The sequence below is a fragment of the Poecilia reticulata genome, chromosome 17, assembly GCF_904066995.2.
Source record: "Poecilia reticulata chromosome 17, P_reticulata-male-v2, whole genome shotgun sequence".
Taxonomy (NCBI): domain Eukaryota; kingdom Metazoa; phylum Chordata; class Actinopteri; order Cyprinodontiformes; family Poeciliidae; genus Poecilia; species Poecilia reticulata.
Genome location: NC_088846.1, coordinates 8,968,986 through 8,991,390, shown reverse-complemented (window position 1 = coordinate 8,991,390; position 22,405 = coordinate 8,968,986). Strand labels below are relative to the sequence as shown.

Sequence of the window (22,405 nt, the reverse complement as noted above, 5' to 3'; positions counted from 1 at the left end):
GGAATCTGTAGAATAAACCTAAAAGCAGGATCTGTGCCATGAAAGCAACTAATAAAAGTAGCTATTCCAGCTCTATCCAACAAGAACTAAACCAGGATTTTGTTGATTCTTATAAAAAGTGCAAAGTTTCTGCATAAGCGTTTGCTCTATAATCATTCCAACTTGGGAGGGGGGAAAAAAAGGCCAGTTCAAATCTCGTTATAATCCCCAAATTAAAATATTCATGCCTGTGCATAAACTTCTCACCATCTCTTCAGTGTGGCTCACAGATCTTCCGATTGTTGGTAAATATCTACTGTTTGTCTCTCTGAGGCCTCTGCATGCATTGACTGTAAATCACTTTGCCCAAACAAGCGTGTTTTTTTTTGTGTGTGTATTTAGCTCAAGCGATGTAGAAATCTGATTCTGGTTCCTCTCTCAAAACTGACAAATTGCTGTTTTCGTTTGAAAGCCATCGTTCTCATTTATGTGTATCCGTGTCCGCGCGCCGTCCGCCCTCCGGGCCCGAAAGTCGCTCCGTGTTAATTAATCCCGACTGCTGATTCTGAACCGACAAATTGCAGGAGGAAGGAAAAAAAAAAAAAAAAAGCCAAACTAAGTCTTTTGATTTTCAAAAAAAAAAAAAAAAAATCCTGACTTATTTCATCTAGTGTTAATGCTTGGTTGAGGTACAAGAGAGTAATAATGATTACTGTGATAACCCAAACAATTAGGTAACAGGCAATAATTTCCAGTAATTGGTATTCCCTAATTAAGTTTTACATGTGCAGAACCCAAATAGGAGACGGAGGAAATGGAAATGAAAGGAGAAACTAATTAAAATGGAGGTGCCTAATGCTAGCACGCTTTTTATCCATTTATTTTCTCCATCCCTCTGTTTCTCTTGCTCTGAATTAATATTTCATCTAAAGTTCAGTGCTTTCCGCTTCAGTAGACAGTAAAATCACTGCTGGAAACAACATAGCTCTTGGTCACTTCTCACTCTCTCTCCCTTTTCCCTCCCCCTCTCTTTTTCTGTCTTTTCCTTCTTCTAAAGTCCTTTTTTACTCACTTTCAGTCTCTCTTTGCCTCTTCTTCACTTTTCTCCCACCCCTCCCCTCCTAATCTTTAGTGCTTGTTGTTCGTTTCTGCGGCTCTTCTCGTCTCTCTGCCTCGCAGGTGGAGGCAGATGTTGGCCACGACTCCGGCTGGTTTTTACCCCGTTGCAAACTCTTACTTTTTTTTCCCTCTCCCACATCAGTCAATCATTCAGCCACAGCTTGCCTGCTAGCTTGCCGCGGCGTCGCGTTATTGTTTTTATCGGAGCGCTTTAAAGTCAGACAGTGTAGAGCCTTTTAGCTGCCGCGTACTGACAGTGGGCTGGGGGTCGACATTTATCATCTTTTCATCTTTTGCAGCCGTAATATGTTCGAAATGACTAGGCAGTATACACCTTTAATGAAAACCTCAAGTTGGATGTCACTTTTTTTAAGTGCAACGTAGGCGCACACGCGCATCACTCTGCGGAGAGGAAACCTTTTGGAACGTTTGTCTTCTTGCTTTAATCATGAAAACGAAGACCACTGGACATTAAAACACTGAAGTACCTACAGATTCGTAATTGTAAGGTATAGTTGCCTGAGATCACTTGAAAATAATGACGGGCTTTACAGACATCAGATCAATGTGAATTTATTTTTAACTAATAATACATTGGATGTCTTTCTGATCAGCTGATCAAAAGTTTAAGACCATAGCTCAAAAAAACCCCAAACCCCCCAAAACAGAAATCAAAGTGTCAAAAAAAGGACTGAGTAATAAGTAGCTCCACCATTCTTGTTGATGACTTCAAACAATCGTTTAGGCTTGATGCCAGTGTTTCCAGGAGGCTAGTGGGAACGTTGCTCCAAGCGTTGAAGATGGCTTCACGAAGAGCATCCACTGTCTGGAACTGATGTCCATTTATGTAAACTTCCCTTGCCATCCATCCCCAAATGTTCTCAATTGGGTTTAGATCCGGAGAACATGCAGGATGGTCCAAAAGAGTGATGTTTTTCTCTTGGAAGAACTCCTTTGTCAGGAGTTGTGAACTGCAGCATTGTCCTGTTGAAAAACCCAGTCATTACCACACAGACGAGGGCCCTCAGTCATGAGGGATGCCCGCCGCAACATCTCCACATAGCCAGCTGCTGTTTGACGCCCCTGCACAACCTGAAGCTCCATTGTTCCATTGAAGGAAAACGCACCCCAAATCATGATGGCGCCCCCACCACTGTGCCGTGTAGAAAACATCTCAGGTGGGATCTCCTTGTCATGCCAGTAATGTTGGAAGCCATCAGGACCATCAAGGTTAAATTTTTTCTCATCACAGAAGACAACTTTCTTCCACCTTTCAATGTCCCATGTTTGGTGCACCCTTGTAAAGTCCAAACGGGCAATTTTGTGGCGTTGAAGAAGACATGGCCTTTGAAGACGTTTTTTGTTTCTGAAACCCTTCTCTCACAGATGCCGTCTGATGGTTATTTGGCTACAGTCAGCACCAGTAATGGCCTTAATTTGGGAAGAGGATCGTCCCGTGTCTTGACGGACAGCCAATTGGATCCTGCGGCTCAGAACTGGTGAAATTTTTTTGGGTCTACCACTTGACTTTTTTGTTCCATAACCCTCAGGATCATTTGAAAAATGCAAAATGACTGTCTTACTGCGTCCAACCTCAGCAGCGATGGCACGTTGTGAGAGGCCTTGCTTATGCAGCTCAACAATCCTACCACGTTCAAAGTCAGTGAGCTTTTTTGCATTTGCCATCAGGAGGTCTGGACAGTGTAAAGACTTGACAGAAAATGACATGGAATCCAGATTTTTGCACAGCTTTTGGGTTTTAAAGACTATGGTCTTAAACTTTTGATCAGCTGAAAAAATCATGTTTGAGTGTAAATGCAGTTTTCAATTAATTCCCCGCTCAAAAGTTCTTGTGTCTTGCACTGATTTTTTCCTTTAACATTGTGAAGCTCTACTTAGAACCTTCTTAAGATCCAGTAGTGCAAAATGCAAATTCTTGCAATTTTTTGACTGGTCTTAAGATTTTGATCAGGAGTGTATATATATATTCATATTAGTGATGCGTAAAATGAGGCCTTTTTAAAACCTACGTATCCTGTAAATGCTTCTGATCACCAAATAAATTTGAATATCAGACAAAGTTAACCTAAGGGGAAAGAAAGGTATCCTATGAAAAAATATAAATGCCCCATTGTTAACAGCATTAGCCACATTTTTATGGTTCAGTTTCAGTAGCCACACCAAGGTCTGATTAACCTGTAGAATTAGGAAATCACTTAAAAAGAACCTGCGTGACAACTCTACTCAAAAAGTAACGACTTATTCAAGAACAGACGAAAACGATAGTTGGAGGATCTACAAAGCCGTTTCGGGAGATTTGAGACTCCAGCCAACTTCATAAAGAGCCTTTAGCCACAGACGGAGAAAACACTGCTTACCAAAAATACTCCAAGATCACGTTGACTCATCCAAGAGGTCACGAAGGACACCAAACCAGATCTAAAGCACTGCAGACATCACATCATCATGGCTTTCAGGCAAAATACTGCAGAACCAAAAACATTTAACTCAAAAATGTCAACGTTTGCTCTAAAATTCAAAGAGTGCACCCTTAAGAACCTATTTAGAAAGTTCAAAAGCAAAAAACAAAAAATGTTGATTTGGGGTTTAGCTATTCTTTAAGATGATCGACCCCAAACCAGAAAAATGAATTGCAGATTATGAAAAACAGACTTTCTGATTTGAGAAGGCTTGACTCATCTGTTAAATCCAGTAAGAACGGATTTAAAGTGCATTTTTATCCGTTTTGAATTGGCATAGACATGCCTCAAGCACACAAAAGAACCTCTCGTCGAACCAAATGTAAAGTAATTTACTACTGATTAGTAATGATACTTAAAATCACTGGGAAGTCTGATTAAGGCATGTTGTCCTATAATTATTTAAGAGCACCTTTCCACTGGGGGAGGCCCTGGTTACTCTCTCTGTGACCTAGTTGGCCTGTTCTAGCTGGATCTCTGGTTTATTTGGAAAGTCGACCTCAGCATGAAGGTAATGATGACTCAGCTAAGCTCTTGGCGCTCATCTTACAGGCTTTTCTCTGCTATTTTTCATTTTTCAAAGAAGCTTTCCTCTGCTCATCCTGTACGGTTTCCACCACACATGTTGCCCTCGAAACATTATTTGGCCAATTTGGATCTGGATTCAGCAACGCATTTTGAAATAGGTTTGCTATTATCGTAAAGATGGCCATGGCTGATGGAAAAAAAACGGGGACAGCCCAGTTTCAGGTTCTTAATTGCTGTGGATGATCAGAACCCTCTGGGAACTTCCTCAATCTATATTGGGGAGTTCACTGCTTCTTAATACTCCCCAGAAGAGCTTTTCAAAAGATCATCTGAAGTCTGGCTGATGTTTAACGTCTTAATTCTGTCTCCAGCAGGTGTGAAGGGACCCAGCAGATAATTATGAACAGATCATTTTAACATTGCTGAGAGGATTTGACACGCTGGAATTTTCTACCCCAGCGACAAGAGGGAAATTCAATTTAAGTAAGCTAGTAAAAACAGAAAAAATGACATTATCTTTTTATTCAAATTCATGGATTGATTTGAACATTGATGGAGAATATTTATTCTTTCAAGTCTTTTCTGAAGTAAAGAAAAAACACAGCATGGATCAGACAGTTGGAACTTTTACGGATGTTTTTAAGATGCTAAAAGGCAATTAGCCTGTCTGCAGGCTTCCTATGCAGTTCTGCTTGATTCAAATCTCACTTCCCAGCATAGTCTGGGATTTCTCCTATTCACTTTGATTCCTTCGGTGGAATTTCAGCTGGGCCAATCGGCGAACAGAAGGAGAAGTTGTGTTTTTAGCAATGACAGCGGAGGGATTGATAGAAGCCGTTCAGTCTGTGTTGGTCGCTCTTCCGAATACCGAATAAACGATAACGGCCGCCTCATTCAGATTAGCATTTTCTGATCCTCAGCGGAAGATGGCTGTTCACGGCGCAGGCAATTTCTGGTAAGCTTTGTAGCATCAAAGTCTCAAACTTCAACGCAGGCAATCTTTTCTCAGCAGCTGCGAGGCTAGCCCCTCTGTACGGAGGGAACCGTAGGACAAGGAACTGATTTTTACTAAACAGGCAATACAACTGAAAAATAAACCGATGTACAACCCGTTGATTCTAAGAGGAAGTTAGCTAGGAGTGAATATTGAAATATTTGTAATGCACACATACTGTTTAAAAATAACTAAACGTGTAACATCTAAACAAGCATGGGTCATTTTCACCGCCTTACATCCTTCACAGCTCCAAAATTGATGAAGAATTGAAAAACAAAACACTTCCTCTGAAGATCTTATGATCAGGAATGTTTTGTTTTTTTTTTAATTCTTCGTCTCTTTCGCCGCCGGCACTTCTTGTAGGACCGTTAAAGTCGGCTGCAGGCAACAAAAAGACACTAGATTGGCTCCCGCGTTGGCACCTGGGTGCGCCCACGCCTGTGTGCTTCAGGGCGCTCATTCACACGGTAATGGATTATCGAACGCGCACGCACTCGGGCACACCTCACATTTTTACTCCTACTCCACAAGGCGTGTGAACTGAGCTTGGTAATGGCTAATGGCCTACCTCTGTACACGGCAAGTTAAGCAGCAGCAGCAGCGTGCGGCGCTCCGCAAGGCTTGCCCCGGAGCCGGGGAAGAATAAAATCCTCTCTATTTTCTTATTAACCCCATGAGTACTGAGATAGAAGGCATCACTTACACTTTCACAGCATTCAGCTTAATTCCACCCCCACTGCGCCTTTAGAAGGATGGAGAAAAAAAGAAAAACCTCTTTAGATGGCAGTTGCAGGACTCTTTTCATCCCTCTATCCCTCCTTCATCGGTCTGTCTCGGTGATGCCTAAATCACAGTGCGCTCGTCTTGATCATCCCCTTCGTCTCGCTGGCCTTTTTCCTTAAACCCTCTTGGGTATAAATGCCTCTGCGGTGGACTCCTCCAGCCCTCCACCCCCCCTTTCACCAAAACGGATGCAAATTTTATTCAAGCTATTTTCAAAACCACTGCATGCGCTTTAGCCAGCTAGACGTTTTTTTTAATGACTTCTCTAACTCGCAGCCTTCAGCCACCAGCGGCATCACAAGAAGCATGCCTCCTCTGCCTCAGATAAGATGTGGCAGTGCGCGTTCTCCTCTTCTTCTTTTTTATATATACATTTCCACTTAACCCCCTCCGCCTCTCATCTACAAGTGCTTTTACAGCAGAGTCTCTTGTCCACCCTCGTCTTCAAAATGTGCGGTTTCTCATCCTGTCTGTTCTTTTCTTCACATCTCTCTCTCACACAATGGCTTTCATTTTACATTTATTAGGAATTTTATGACACCCACCCCCCACACTCCTCTGCCTCCCCGATAACCCCTTCCCCAATCCTTCAGTCAGATCACACCGCCTTTATCTGGCAATTTGTCAATTTTAGGTCTTTTTCTGCACTTTTAAACCTGCATTAAACTGCAGCCGCTCCAATTAACACCCACCACCTGTCATTCTGCTTCGTTTACAGCTTATGCTGCTGCCGCCAGCGTGGCTCTAAATCAAGTCACCTGCAAAAACTCCCAGTCCCTTGCAGCAATGTATAAGGCTACTGAATGCTGCTTATGATTTGATCGTCTCAAATCTATCAAAACAACAAAAACAGTCTGATGGAGTAAAGTCTTTGCCTTCATTTTGGATAGATCTAACTGCATAAACTAATAATATGTATATTGAGAAACCCAGTATTGATAGATTAGTTGAAATTTAATGAACAAATTGGAACTTGTCACTTTTGGAACCAATCGCTACATTATTGGTAATATATTCAATGGTTTCTGCTTTGAGGGGTTTGGAGTCGTAAGTATCTGATCTAACTGTAAGGAAAATTAGCTTTTGCACCCCCGCTATGAATCTGATTAGAGGATTTTTTTTTTTTTTTTTGGTTTGGTTATAAAATCAGACTCTTTTTGTCACTGGAAGCCAATTTTGGACGAAGCAGATGAATTTGCAGACGGTGAATATCTCTGTTAAGTTGTTGCCCAGCTGGGAAGGTTTGACTCTCGGGACTAACTGACTGGTGGCTCCTTTCCTGGCTCCTTTCCTCTTGAATGTTTTGGAGGATTTTTACTCGAATTTCGAAACCGAATAGTAAACAGTCTATTAAAGTATTTATTTATTTATTTATTTTTAGCTCCAGTGGCCTTTATTTGCAAGTAATGAGACAGAAAGGGGGGGAAATACGAACGTCACCCAACAGCTGATGACAGTTATCTTGACAGGCAGCTTGTGTAACTTCTGGTACCAAAGCGAAACAAATTGAAACCTGTCAGAACTTTACAGATTATATGGTGGGAAAAAAAAGGTTGCTACTGATAGAAGATCTTAACCAAGTTGACAATCCTGAGTAAAGGCTGGTTGGCTTCTTGGTTCTTCAGTTTTGTCTGTTCATCACCGTCTGCGTCTTCATTAAGAGCTCACCAATCTCCTTTGTGAGTGTCGATGGGGCCCAAAACGAATTTGAAAGAATGTGTTTCGCTTTTCAGTTTTCAGTTCCAAAACACAGAATAACATCTTTATGCACAGAAGCAGAAACTTAAGTCAACGCTACCAAACACGGCATTCATTCAAAGACGAAACAGACAAGAACGCATTCAAAGTTATACTGAACACCCAACTAAAAGTTCTAACTATTAGCGAATAGACATTTCAAATGGTTTCCCAGTTCAAATGTTAGATTGCCCTCTATAAGAAAATTGCGGTCAGATTATCACGCTCTATGGTAATCGAGGGTTTTTCAAACCTTGAAAACAGCTTTTTGAAACGTGAGCATTTTGACGCGCCTGTTCGGCTGGCAGAAAAGAGCCTTCGCTTTTAGAAATCTTTTGACGCGTATTCGGATTTCAAAATAAACAGCTTCTGTTGATGAATGATGCTTGTTTCTGAGAACATAGCGGCACAATCTGTGGTAGAAAGGACCGTTTGAATTCAGCCTGATGCCATAATGAAGGCCTTCTGCACACAACTTAGTCAGAGAGAGTGACATATTGAGAATTACAGAGTCGATCGAGTGTTTTATGCTGCTACACCCTTTCAGCAACCCTGCGGTGTGCAGCAGTCATGGGGGGGGAGTTGAGACAGTGACACGAAGAGAAAGTGCCTTTTGCTGCTAAGACGGGGCCCATCCGCAGCACAGGAGCGCCCCGTCCTTTCCGTGGGACAGTAATAGCCGAATCAGCTACATTAGTGAGATATTATGAGCGAGGCTGACATGTCCATGCTGCTTCTCGCAGCTCTCTCTAATGGCCTCAGCCGTGTGAACAAAAGCAGAAGACAGGTGGTCCGCGCGCTATTTTAAACCCGAGGTGTGATTTTTATCACAGGCCAAGCTCGGCTGCTTTTTGAGCTGCTTTGATTTGTTCGCGGCGTACCACTCACTTTTTTCCTCCTCTAACCTCTCTGCCCGTTTCCCCCACTGGATCTCTCCCCCGTCCTCCTCTGCCTCCCAGTCCATCACAGGTGGAAATGATGTATGGGTTTTGTTGCCAGCTGCTCTCCAGTGTGAACAGAAAGCTGATAATGACTATGGCTAGCCTACTTTACCATCATCACACCCCCTTTGCCGCTATTCTCCTGAGCGCTCCCCAAGTGTGACAAGTGTGCATTAGACAGAACAAGGCTGGAAATGTTCTCCGTCTTGGTGTGTGTGTGCGTGTGTGTGTGTGCTTGGAAAAAAAACAAAACATCAAATAACTCCAGAGCATGTTGTGTCCTACTTTGCCACGCAGTCCTCTCCAGATCAATAAGAACCGCGCTCTCTGATTTGTGAATAACTTTGTTAATTTGCTTCCTCACTAGCAACAGGCACGTTTATGTTCAAACTGCCTTCGTTACAGCCTTCTGGTGTGATGTCAGTCCCAGATGGTGGGCTTGGTAATCACACCACATAAACTGGCATTTAGCATTGAGTTATTGGCACTTTCTGTCCCTTTTCAGCGAGCCGAGCCCCGCACGGCCATGTGGGCATTGACAAACTTTGTCGGCGGTTAAATAAATTCTCCCCAAAACGGCGTGCTCTCTGACTGCTTTCATATGCTTTGTAATGTACTGCTATGGCCTGGGTTAACCTGCCAAAGCACAACAAAGTCCGAAATTACACCAGGTGACATCCTTCAGTAACTCTGTCAAAAACAGTCGGGGTGCATCCTGATCCGCCTCGTTTCATCCGCTTCAATCAAAATCCAGTGTTTGCCTGGAAAGTCGGGTTAGTTTCTTGAGGTGCAATTGGGCACAAAAAAGGCGAACTCTGGTCCGTTTAAAAACCTACGATGTGAGCGCTAAGCGGACCGGAGACCCCTTCAAATGGTAAATGGTAAATGGACTGAACTTATATAGCGCTTTATCCGATCATTTTTGACCACTCAAAGCGCTTTACACTAGAGTCACATTCACCCATTCGCACTCACAAACGCTCACACATTTATACACCGATACGCAGCTCGGTAAGCAATTTAGGGTTAAGTGCCTTGCCCAGGGGCACATCGACACGTGGCAGGAGGAAGCTGGAATCGAACCTACAACCTTCCGATCGCAAGACGACTACTCTACCCGCAGAGCCACAGTCGCCCAAAAGCAGGAAGCGGACTAAGGGGCAGGGTATTCTGGGTAAATGCAACCAAAACAAACACACAAGTCAAACACGCTAGATGGAGAAATGGTTCGTGGTTACAAATGGCAAAAGAGAAATCCTGCAACCGCTGAAATTTCAAGCCACTCCATTTTTGTTTTGCATTTTGAGAAGAAGCAAGTTGCGCTCAGTTTCTTCTCCTGAGGTTTTTGTGTCATTTCCTTCAGTGATTCTCGATGCAGCGCCACCACAGGCGAAGGGGCGAACGGGTTTTTCAATTATTTTGGGTCATTCGACACAATGCGGCGTGAAAGCAATCTGCACCAGCTGGAAATGTAACAACTGTTGCCATTTTGGTCCCAAATCAAACCCAGTCTGCCCGACTCGCAGGCGTGCAAAGAATGGTCTGATTTGGAATAAAAAACTATTAGTCATTCTCTCCACAGACAGAGTTTATTTATACAAGAGTGGCAAGAGGAAAGCTACTGTTGGAAGAAAAACATAAGAGCCTCCACTTGCTTAACGATTCACATTCGTGTTGGGAAGCTCCAGACAAAAATCTAATTGAGAGTCTGTGGCATGACTTGAAAAGTGCACAGAGGTACCCATCCAGTGCGATGAAGCCTGGGTTATTTTGCAAAGAAAACTGATCAAATATGTCCAGTCCCCACATGTGGAGAAAAAAAGAAACTGGAGGAGAGCTGCAGCTGTCGTTGGTTTTACAAAGCGTCCATTTAGAGGCGCTGGATGCAAATGTGCGTCAGGCTTTTTAGAGTCTTATTTTTTTCATATCCCATTGTGAGTATGAACTGCTTTCTGTTGGTGAATCTCATGAAATCTCAGTGGAATACAAACTATAAATAATTTCTAGAGGTATGAATATTTTAGGAAGCCCTGTAACGGTCAGGCAAACACTGACTGGATGTCTCCAAACACAGGTGAGGATTCCTCATGCAGCGCTTCTGTCACTTTATAGAGATTAACAGGCGCCACCATTTTGGGTTGGTGTCATGAAGGTGGGTTGTATTTCGCAGCGCAGTGCGAGCGTTCCCACACATGCTCTGTTTTTGTGAATTGTAGGGAGTGAAGAGGTGGATACTCATAAACACAACTGATACTAACATTTATTTGTAGCCATTTTTTTTTGTCATCGAAAATTTTGATGTTAGACAGAATGATTTAATTTATTGAGTGTGACAGCTGGTAGTTTGTTTCCTCATGGACATTTTAACAACAATAAATGGTTTTCCACCATGATCAGCCGGTTGACGTTCAGAACTTCACATCTGTTCAGATTTAATCTCAGACTTTTATTATGCCTCTCCAAAACATTTGTATTTACTATATGGTGGTGAAAATCTTTGTGCGTGTACGGTTGTTGTCCTGCTGGCTGGCTGGCTGGCTGGCTGGCTGGCTGGCTGGATGGATGGATGGATGGATTAAAACAGAATAAGTCTGTAAGGGGGCAAATACTTTTTCACGCCACAAAACCAGTTCCTCTTCTTCATCTCCACCAAATCGCTTCCAAATCCAACCATTTGTTGTTTTGCTATAACAATCCTGAGCAAGCAGCTGTGGGGCAGCTATGAAAGATTTTTATTGGACTGTTTACAATGTGAACATCTGATTCACGCCTCCAGCAAATGTTAACTTCCTGTTATGGTGAGTGAAGCTCAAATTATGAGGTTTCCTTTATCTTCACTGAGCGGTGTGTACTTAAAGAGCAACCACAAAATCAATGTTGTACAGCGAAAGTTAAATAAAATTGCCTGTTATAAAGTGGCTGATTTCTCTATGTACATTAGGTGCATTTTTATTCATTTTAGTTACTATTTGGGCCAAGAATAATTCAAATTACTTAGAGAGTGAACACAAGTTTATCATTTAAATAAGTTGACATATATGTTAAATTGAAAAAAATTAAGAACCCCATTGAAAACCTCATGGTTATTCCACCAAATATTGATTTCTGAACTCTTCCTGAGTTAAAACATTAGTATTGTTGTTTCTAAATGAATATGAATGCATTTTTTTTAAAGTCTGAAATGCTGCGTCTTTTTCATTATTTCTCATTTTCTGCAAATAAATACTAAATTGTTGCTTGGACTTTCAGAGACATGTTGTCGGTACTTCATAGAATAAAAGAACAACGTTCATTTTACTCAAACATAAACATAAAAGTAAAATCAGAAAAAAACTGATTTTTTTTTTTTTTCAATTTTTCCAGAGCTGTATATAAATATAGTTGATTACTTTCTGGGGTTTTTTTTCTTCTGAGTTTTTGAAAAGAAAATCGTATAGCTCCACATTCACTTAAATCAGTCATCTTTATTTTTCCCTTTTTCTTTAAAGTAGCTGTTTGATGCAAGCGTATTGAAGGCCACTGACACGTTTAACATAGGAGCTTAAAGAGTGGGAAGGAGTCCTTGACTGCATCTACTGGAGCACGTTGAGAAAATTGCAGAAAGTCTGAAAGAAAAATAAAATAAAAAAAAGAAAATCAGGGAAAGAAGTGGCCTAAAGAGTTGGCTGAAAGGCAGTTATAGGGCCGACTCACAGTCCCTGGGAGCTTAAAGGCCAACAATGGGTTTATTGCTGCTGTCACAGTTGCTGCTCAAAATGTGTGTGGAGGAAATGATTTGGTTCTAGCGAGCAGAATCACTTAGACATATTAGCAATAAGAAACAAATCCCTCTTGTTTTTTTTTTTCTTGAAAAATAAAGCCAACTCTGCATTATATTCAAAAGAAAAAACAAGTTTATCCCCTTTCCGATAATGAGCACCGTGCTCATATTCATTAATTTACGACAATATTTAGAGTGATACTAATTAGGTGGCGAACGCTTTCAGGTCGTGGATGTCGAGCTCTTGCGTGAGCGCGCATGTTGTCCTCGTCTTGTCACGGCTGCTTTTGAAAAAAAAAAAAAACCGAGGTGGTGAAGATCATAACGTCTTCAAACCCAAACATTAGACATAGACATTATTGCGTAGTCCAATTTATGAGCCCGTGTAGAATTACTCTCTATCCTCAAACTCTAGAGGGGACATCGGAGAGTGAGAGCTCAAATATTTCATTTCACGCGAGACGCTTTGAATTGCTTTGTTGGCGAAATCTGCTGAGATGGGAGTGGCTTTTCAGTTTAACCCCACAAATTTATGCTTTTTAGTTTGAATTTGATTGGTTGAACATTAATAAAAAGGAAACTAAAGAAAATGTCACAACGCTGCTTTTTGCAGATGAAGTGACTTTGTTGTTTTCACCAATGGTAACATTGGATTGTTGATCACGTGACTAAAAGTGTTTCCGTTGCAGTTAATACATCAATTTCGATATGGCAGAAAAAAAAAAACACCGCCCAAAAACTTTAGAAATCAATTATTTTTTGCAGTTTTGTTTTTTTATGACTGATGAAAACTCAGCTAGCTTCGGTGGTTACTACTTAGTCAGCAGCAACCGCTGTAACTAGTAGTAAGTAGTGGTTACTGCTTACTACTTTTGTTAGTAAGTTCAACTAGGAGAAGACCTGACAGACCCAGAACACATCGGAGGAGTGTTGCGTTTTCTGACCCGACCACAGACGGTGAAAGAGATTGAAAAATGCTCCATCGTTCCCTGGGAATTCATGAAATGTAGCAGCACAGAAATGTTCGCAGCAAAGATGTAAAGCACCCTATCACACTTCATAAACATGCATATAGAAAAAATAATTGCCTCAGCAGTAGATAAATGGAGAAAGACTTTGATATTTCATCTAAATATTCATGCATGGAAAACTGTCCACAAAATCTATCATAGAGATGCATTTGTGACACCAGGAAAAAAAAAAAGTTTGAAAGAAACAAAAATGTTTAGTTTCTTTAACGCCTGCAATGTCATATTCTGTAACAGAATGAGAAACTGGCTTTTGATAATAATAACTATTCATAAGCCAGCCTCCACAGATTGGACCTCAGCGAGCGTCTTAAGGGGAAGGACTCTCGCTGCCAATAGACGCTTCCACATCTGAACCGAAACTCTGATCGGCAAACCGACTCTGCGTCCCTCTTTGTTCTGCCACGATGTTGTCACGTTTGCAGAATTCACCTGGCTGCCTGCTGGCGCTGATACGGCCTCGTCGAAGCGCTATCTGTCTTTCATCCTGTCAGCCCCGACGTGTTTGTTGAGACGTTGTTCTCTGTGGTGTTTACAAGTCTGATCTGGTTCCTTTAGCGTTAGCTGAGGGAGATAACAGCCGATGTTCGATGTGTGCGTGCCGAACCCGTTTCCTCGATTTCTACGTTTTCCACAGACCGTGTTCTTGCCCGTGGCAGCTCTCTCTCTCTCTCTGCGCGCGTGTGTGTGTGTGTGTGTGTTAAGATGAAATGAGATGTCTGGATAATGTGTGAATTCAGTAGTGTGGGAGTGTGTCGTTTTAAAGCCTAAAAAGTTCCCTTGTACCTTGTATTTTCATCACAAATCAGATGTAAACTGCAAAGCCAGCAGATGGATTCATGAAGTTCTGCTTTAATGTGAACACCGCTGGAAAAGAAAAAAAAAATGCATGTTTTAACATAATGGCAGCGAACAGGAAAGACCCCTGTTATCTTAATGAATGCTTGTTAAGCAGGAGGAAGAAATGGACAACTCTGGGACTAAGAAGCAGATGATTGTAATGAGTAGGTGGCTCAGTTCATCAAGCTTAAATGGAAGGTAGACGGAGAATCTCCCTTCGCTGCAGTTTGTTCTTTCACTCAGTCACCTCTTTCTTGTCTTCCAAACCCCAGCCTCCTTTAATTTAGTTATTTTTGCAGCGAGTTTTCCGCCTTTTAATAATATCCTAGCGGCTAGCGCTCAAGCCTGCTGCCTTCATCCGCTGCGCTGATTTAAATGAACAGCTGGCCTTATCTGAACGAAATGTTGTAACTATTAGCTCGGCACAGGTGTGGGGAGTCGATCCGAGGACGTAGCGACGCATTTAGCTGACAAATGAATTGTGTCAAGCGCTAATGACGTGACGCGACTTGGACACCGTTGTGGAAATGACGGGAGGCTACAAGGGCCGGGCCCTTTGGGGAGACTGCCACCAGGCGCCAAGCGACATGGGATTGGTGGTTAAGCAGTTCATGCTTAATGTGCAAAGTGCTGGATTAGTAATAGGGAAGCATTTGAACGAAAAGAAAAAAATTTAATGAGCAAACTAATTATTGCTGAATTCAGCGGCGATGGATGTCACCGCGTGCATACGTAATGTGGGATTGACTGATGGTAGTAATGAAAGCTGAATAATAATAATAAAGCACTGTCAAAATGGGTTTTGCCTCAAGTGTTGCACTGCTTCCATATACACAACCCCAGATCATAGTGCTGCCACCACCGTGTTTCACTGTAGGTATGATGCGCTTTTGGTAAGGTGCAGCGTTGTGTATGTTTGGTTGGATTCAATTTCACTTCCCCTCCACAAGTTTGGATTAAAAAAAAAAAATTATTCAATGTTTTCACCATCACAGTTGCTAGGCAACAGCACATAGGTGAGGGCAGGAATACATCTGACGGCTACACCGTGTAATTTCACAGTCCCAGTCAGTTTCGCAGACCCTAAATCTGAAAACACTCACAGTGCTTACCTCTTGTTTTGCATCTAGCTCCTGACTGATACCTTTGTTCAATAACGATCACTGTGATATTTTTGTAACCTCTCTTCAAGCTTTAGGATGCCAGGAAGCAAATGATGATAAAAACTCCCAATAGGACAGTTTCAGTTAATTTCAGGTTAATTAGATTAACTATAACCGATGTGACTGTTGTACCAAGAAAATAATGTCATTTTATTTCATCAGAAGATCAGAAGGATGTTTTTATTTTTTACCTTTTTCTTCTAAACAATTTTTTTTCAACTAAACATTGAAGAATAAATTTTGTTACTTTTATATGTCACAAACTGGGAAATGGCAAATTTTTTTAGTGACTGTTGCTATATTTGCATACAAATTTGTGTATAAAAAGAAAAGTAATGTAGTTAAAATGGTCAGGGAAGGCTTCAAGGTTTCAACTACAAAAACATTTTACCCAATCACCAATGCTTAAGACCTCAAGACAAAAATAAAAGAACAGACAAGAATTCAAGATTGCTCAACATGGGCAACCTTTCCGTATCATATATGGGACAATTCCATATTTATTTAACGGGTGGCGCTAACGCGTGTCTCCGTGCGTCTGCTCCCAGGCATGTGGTCCTTCTCCGTTTCCGAGCTCGCCATCCCCGGCGCCGAGATCGGGCGCATCTCCGCGACCGACGCCGACCTCGGCGAGAACGCCAAGCTGGAGTACACCATCCTGGAGGGCGAGACGGGGGAGACCTTCAACATCACGGCCGTGAGCCAGGAGGCGGTCATCACCCTCAACAAGGTGAGAGGAGGAGGACAGAGGATGCAGGTGCAGTTACCAAAAAAAAAAGAGAAGGAAAACATTGATTGTGTGTTTGGGAAAGAGAGATAAAAAAAAACATCCCCCAGCTGTACAGGAGAGGTTTTGGAGAGCATAGGCAGACGGGGAACAGATGATGAGGGGATGACACAGGTAACGTGGGAAGGTCTTTAGAGGAAAGCTGTTTAGAGTCAAAGCATAGCTAACAACATGTTGTCTAAGCCCATTAAAGTAGAATTACCTGGAAATAAACAGAAACCACTGTAAGCCTGTAAGGTTTTACACAGTTCATCAATTAGCAGCCTCGTCACTCAGCTTTCTTTCTTTCTTTTTCTTTTTTTTCTTCCTGTTTTTGAAACCAACTAATCTGTATTCATCCCACCTTTTCTCTGCATCCCTCTCCCGTCGGATAGGGAGCCTTTTGATGGCTTTCTGACAACAACAAGCTCAATTTCTTGCTTGATTCACTCGCAATAAACCACACTCCCTTTTTTTCCTTAATCAATATTCCCATCTGTTTACAGCAAACACAATGAAACATCTGTACGGAAATCAATTAAAGCGCCGCGCATCTAAATGCAAATGCCTCCCTCCGCTTTTTTTTTTTTTTTTTTGAAGCAGAGTGCAAATTACTGAAAAAGTGTTTTGACCACCGCTGAGGTGTGTTTTGACTGTTTGCGTGGATTGCTGAGGCTTTTTTGCATTCCCATTCGGCACACAGCTGCCTAATAGATCCCCATAGCGTAACGCCGGATCACTTACGGTTTCAAAGCCGCATCCAATAATCACGCTCCTATGAAAACGACGCGCCCTCGCTCTCGCGACCGGTTCCCGATCGGACACGCGCGCGCTCCCGGCGGAGGAGAGGCTGTTGTGGGAAGCCGGTCTGAGACGTGACACTTTCATGTTAAATGAGCTCTTCAGAAGCCTCCCCGGAGCTTCGGCGAAAACACACAGAATTCATTTTTAATGATGTCAGAAGTGTGTCTGATCCGCGGGGCGTCAGATCCGCGCACATGACATCGCCGCTCAGCATGTGCTAAGTGCTCTATTATTGAGGCAGGCGTGTTGCATGGCTGTGGAACGGGCCCCGGACCCAACAATGCGGTCTGTCTCGGTTCCCCTTGCAAAAAATGTTCAGGTTTGACTTCGTTCAGCAACACAAAAGTAACTTGTGATTTTTTGAGGCGGGAGAAAAAGATTTTTCTCATTTGTGTGCTTCCAAATTAAAAACAGGGTGGGGTTGTATTCGGCCCCCTGAGTCGAGACTTTATGGAAGAACGTTTTGCTGTAATTAAAGCTACAAGTTTTGCTTTTTTTATTATTTTTACAGGATTTTCACATCTAAGTTCTGAAATTTAAGCCATTCATTCTTCTTCGTAAAATATATTTAGCTTCCAACTGCAGTAGGTAACTTACAAAAACGTTTTGTTTTGTTTTTTACATATTTGTTACAACTATCCCTATTTCGTGACAATATAACACAAGTCAGATATTATGTGAAAAAACTGAGCTCCTCTCTGCTCCCCACGGAAAATTCGAAGAGCACGGATTATTTCTCGCTCTTGAATTTCACGCCCTTCCTTGGGTTGGTCTGCCTCAGAATCACAAATATCATTTATGAAGGTTTGTGTTTTTGTACTCAGGGCAAAATGTATGAATATTACACCAAAAGCTCTGTACATGTGAAGGAAAGTTTACAGAACTCGATGGTAAACTGAGTAAACTGTTTAGACAGCTCAAGGATCCTTTAGAGGTGTATTTAACTTTTCCACTCTGTGAAATCTCAACTCTTCCTTGGGAGGATTTGATTTTATGTCTAAGCAGAGCAATGCTAAATGTTTTCACCCTGACAGCAACAAAAGAATGAAGTAGGGCTGGCTAATAAGTCAATCTGCTGCTGTTCATGAGGATTTAATATTTTAAAAATCTGGATTTTTTTTTTCTCTACTTCACTAATGCACTCTTTGGGCTTCCATAAATCAGAGTGATGCCAGTCTGTCCAGGGCCGACTGTCTTGTTTTACAGCTTGGCTGAGCTCTGAGTTCAGGTCGATTGCCAGAAGGGGTGATTGAAATGAAAGTTTTGTTGTTTTTTTCTTTTTTTTAACATATCCATCATTTGTCATTTTATAAAAAGAAAAATGAGGGAAAAAAATTGGGCTAGAATTGAATTTGGGTACAAACATAACCACCAAGAGATTTTATTTTTCAGCTGTTTTGTCCAGCCCTAAAATAAAATCTGGGAAGTTTATCAACCAAGAATGTCGTTGAACAAATCCTGTGCATCTCCAGAGCTTTGAACCTGCACTCCATGGTCATGTTTCAAAACAGCCATCTTCTTTTAGATCATACGTTTTAGTTTTCACAAACCCTTACCGGCACAGCCAGCACAGTGAGCCATTGGGTTTAGGGTTTAATTTTTATTTATTTATTTTTTTAGAGTAAATCAGAGTGGTTTGAAAATAATTTTTTGCCCTAACTGAATTTGAAAACGTTTCTTCAATTATTTTTTCTTTCTTTTCTTTTTTTTTATCATAGGTTTGCTTTGTACAGAAAAATAATAATTTAATTCTGACCTTTTTTCCTCCAAATTCTTTTTTCAATGCCAGAATTTGGAATTTCATCTGAGAATTCTGACTTTTTTTCCACTAACTTGTGAAGTCAGATTTTTTTAATCTCACACTTTCTCAAAATTCTGACTTCAGTCTCAGAAATCAGGATTCCGAGATTAAAGTCGGAATCCTTTCGTTCGTCGGTGACCCTAATCCTCTCTCGTAGCTTTGATATTAAAATTAGTTTGCCTCTGAAACATTTAAAGCAAAAAAATAAAAGAAATCTGTTGAGCGCTGAACACTGCCGCTTTTAGAGGCGAATCTAAAAATATCGACAGTCGACATTTTACACGATCCTTCCTCTGATTTGTTGCTTGTAAGCCTGTTGAGATGCATCTGATGCATGTAGATGAAGGGCGCGGGTGTGAATTCAACAGGGTGTCACGTTACAACAATCCAGACCTGCAGGGTGATATGTAGAACAGGGACTCCAGACCCTGTGGAAACCTCTTTGAAGATAAGCAAGTTGAGCAGAGGAAGCCGGCAGAGGAGGGTGGGGGGCGGGGGGGTGTAAGACGCAAGAGGAACGAAATGGAAGGTAAGGACCCCGGAATGATGAGGGAGAAAGAGACTTGGGGATGAAGAGATGGCAGCAGTGAGGGGAGCGTGTTTAAATGAGGTCCTGCAAGGCAGTGACAGGAGAGAGTACACTATAACAAGGGAATAAGAGGCAGAGGGAACTAGAGAGAGAGAGAGAGAGATGTGCAAATAGACAGGGAGAGAGATGCACAGACAGCAAGAGCAGTGAAATCAGTGACAGCCTTGCACAGAAAAATAAGCACAGCCAGAGAGTGAGAAGTGCGGGGAGGAAAAGAGGAAGGGATAGACAGCTAGGCAAGCAGGCTAAAATGGGAAAAAAAAACCAGAGTTGGGATGAGTTTAACACAGAGAGAATATCTTACAGTGAGAGAGGAGGACATTGGGGCAAAAATATGACAAGATAAGACGGAGAAAGCAAAGGAGGTGTTTACCAGGGGAATCGATGGCGTACAACAGGCGAGGGGGTAAATTGGACGTACGGTGAACAACTGGCAGCGAGCGAATCCCGCCCACAACGCCAAGACAGGAACCTGCAAAAATATTCCTGCTTTTCCAACTTGTTTTTTCCCCATTTTGTCACGTTGCAACCTCAAATTAGGATTTTACCACTGACGAACACAAGCGCACAGTCGTGAACGCATGAAAAAATTAAAAGCACCCAAGTTTTAAACAGCTTTTTGCGTGCCAAACAATGGGCAACGAACGGGTAACTTTAAAACGACTTAAAAACGAAGGGCACCAACTTTGCGCAACTTCAAAGTGAAAAGAAATGAGACGCGCTTTCCTTTTTTTTTATTCGTTTCGCAAATTAAAATCTGAAAAGTGCGGCATGAATTCATAATAAGACCCAATTGTGAAATTGTTCGGTCAGATTGGAGGGAGAGAGTAGGTGAACATCCTTTTTAAGTCTTGTCGTGTTTTTTTGTTTTTGTTCTTTTAAAAACATTATTTTAATTGAATATATTTTAAAGTTTCAGCTCGTACAGATGTTACACAGATCCCAAACAGCGTCGCATAAACGACAAATAACAGACGGCAACACTCATGAGGGTCCTTCAGGATGGGTTACATTTCATCTGCGGCCGAACAGGCGGTACTGTTCATCGAGAACCTCGGTCTCAGTAGGAAAGATGATATTCTTCCACAACAGAAGCGATAGCGGCTCATCACTTTGTCATCGTTGCCGTCCCGACCTCTATCTCAATGTTGTGTTCTTTTTGCATTTGTAATGAATCAGGTGGAAGTCCCAACAGACCCGTTAATGCATCAGGCTTTAGCTCCTGTCCGAATCACTCCGCTGACCTCAGTGCACTAGCTGAGCACTACCTCTTGCACTAAATAGGAAAAGACGTTTGAAGTTGGTGATGGTGACGTGACGAAATGCAAGAAAAGTTTATGAAGCGTTTGCCTTAATTTTTTTATCGGTTTTATCCGTCTGCCAAAACACGACAAAAGGTCGGGAAATTAAGTTGGATCAGGCTGCTGCCATGTTGCTGCCATGTTTGATAGAAAAGTAAGAAAATCTAAATCACAGAGCCCTTGGTGGTTCATTTAGAATAAAACTAAAATGGCCGCCTTTGTTCCTCGTGGAGGCTTTTTCCAGCTGTTCCACCAGCTCCCGCCTCTTATTTCAAGCCCTTGTGAGCGAATAAAAGTGGTTGATATCTGTACAATTAAGAAACAAACAGCCGAGGATTCATGAAAAGCGAGTTAATCCTTTAAGGGAATTCACACTTTACTAAAAGGAATGTGAAGCAGTTCATAACTTTAATACAATTAAAGTAAACAAGGTGTTAAATTGGTGCTAAGCTACCGTCGGTTTGACTTCATTAAACCCAAAAAGGAAAGAAGGGAAAAAACAAATGGACATTTTGGATTTTAACCAGGCATATTATGTGCATGTTCAGGGAATGTTGTTATGACTCACATGCCCTTGTGCTGGTATTTTCGAGAAAAGACGGCTCTCGCGCGGGGAAAAATTTAAATCATCGAAAAATCCGTTGTTGTGCCTTCAGGGTGGGAAGGGGCTTCGGCGCAGAACGACTTGTGATACCAGAGCGCGCTGGACCTGACCTCCGCATCGCTGCTGTGGGCCGAATCTCTCCGGCCGCTCGTCTGCGAGAAGCGCTCTCTCGTGCACGGAGGCCGCGGTTGGGTTGGGTGCGTGGACGTTCACCTACACATGCGAGCCGAAGCCGCAGAAAAATACAGAAGCCCACATCGATAACGCACACTTGACCTCGCGGCTCACCGTGTTTAAACTGCGGGGGAACGGCGGTGGAGAACTAAAGGGAGAGCAGGAAAGCGGCGTTCGCCTTTGCCTCAGAACGTCGTGTCAGATGGGAGGTGGGTGGGAGCTGCAGGAGGGTTAACAGCAGATTAGGAAGTAGCAGAGTAGAGGAAGAGAGGAAGCAAGGATTTGGGAGAGAGTTAAAAGAAGACTGCAAGAGAGAAGAGAGTGTTTGATGACAAAATGGAGAGAAGGCTGAGAAAAATTTGGAGAAACGGAAGACAGACAAAAAGGGAGGGGTGCATCACAAAGAGGGGCACGGGCGAAACCGGGGTAGTGACTTGCAATGAAAACTGGGTCATTAACACCCTGCAAGTTTGGAGGTGAGGGGGCCACCTCCTGCTTATCTCTGCTTATTTCCCGTCAGCACCTGGAAATAAAAAAAAAGGAATTCTCCCACTTTTCTTCTCCCCCTCCAACCTCCACCCCTGCCATTACCTCTCTCCCAGCCCTGTCATCATCAGCTGCTGCCTCTTTGCATTCTGTTCTCTCCCTGTCTGAGCTCCTCACATGTCAGACGAATACAGAAAAAGGCGAGCGAGAGACGCGGCAGGCATACATGCGCGTAAACACGCTAACGCGGCATCTCTCCCCGGCTGCCTCGCCTCGTCCTGCGTCCTGTCTGGAGGCCAAGTCAGGCCGAGCGCTCGGCTTGTCTGAGGGTCTGACTCAGTCCGGGTCCGCGCTCACAGACGGCCAGTGTCTGTCCGTCTTCACGAGTAGCATAGTTGGAGTTTGTTTCCACTTTTACATTTGTTTACATTTCTTTGTTTACCTCTTATAAATGATTCGTAATGAGAAGAAAAACACAAATTATCTGCAGAATTAGCATAATGGTTTTTAGTTGGTGTTTTTTTT

At 42.4% G+C, this 22,405-nt stretch overlaps 1 protein-coding gene across 4 annotated transcripts in view; it reads left to right on the top strand.

The window, feature by feature from the left end:
• The window catches only part of cdh24b (cadherin 24, type 2b), a 220,563-nt gene that overhangs the window by 154,084 nt on the left and 44,074 nt on the right, over window positions 1-22,405 (top strand). For all 4 annotated transcript variants that reach the window (XM_008432992.3, XM_017310022.2, XM_081598308.1 and 1 more), the window contains one exon: window positions 15,904-16,085. In XM_008432992.3, coding sequence (XP_008431214.1) covers window positions 15,904-16,085 — 182 coding nt within the window. The remainder of the gene's footprint in view (window positions 1-15,903; window positions 16,086-22,405) is intronic.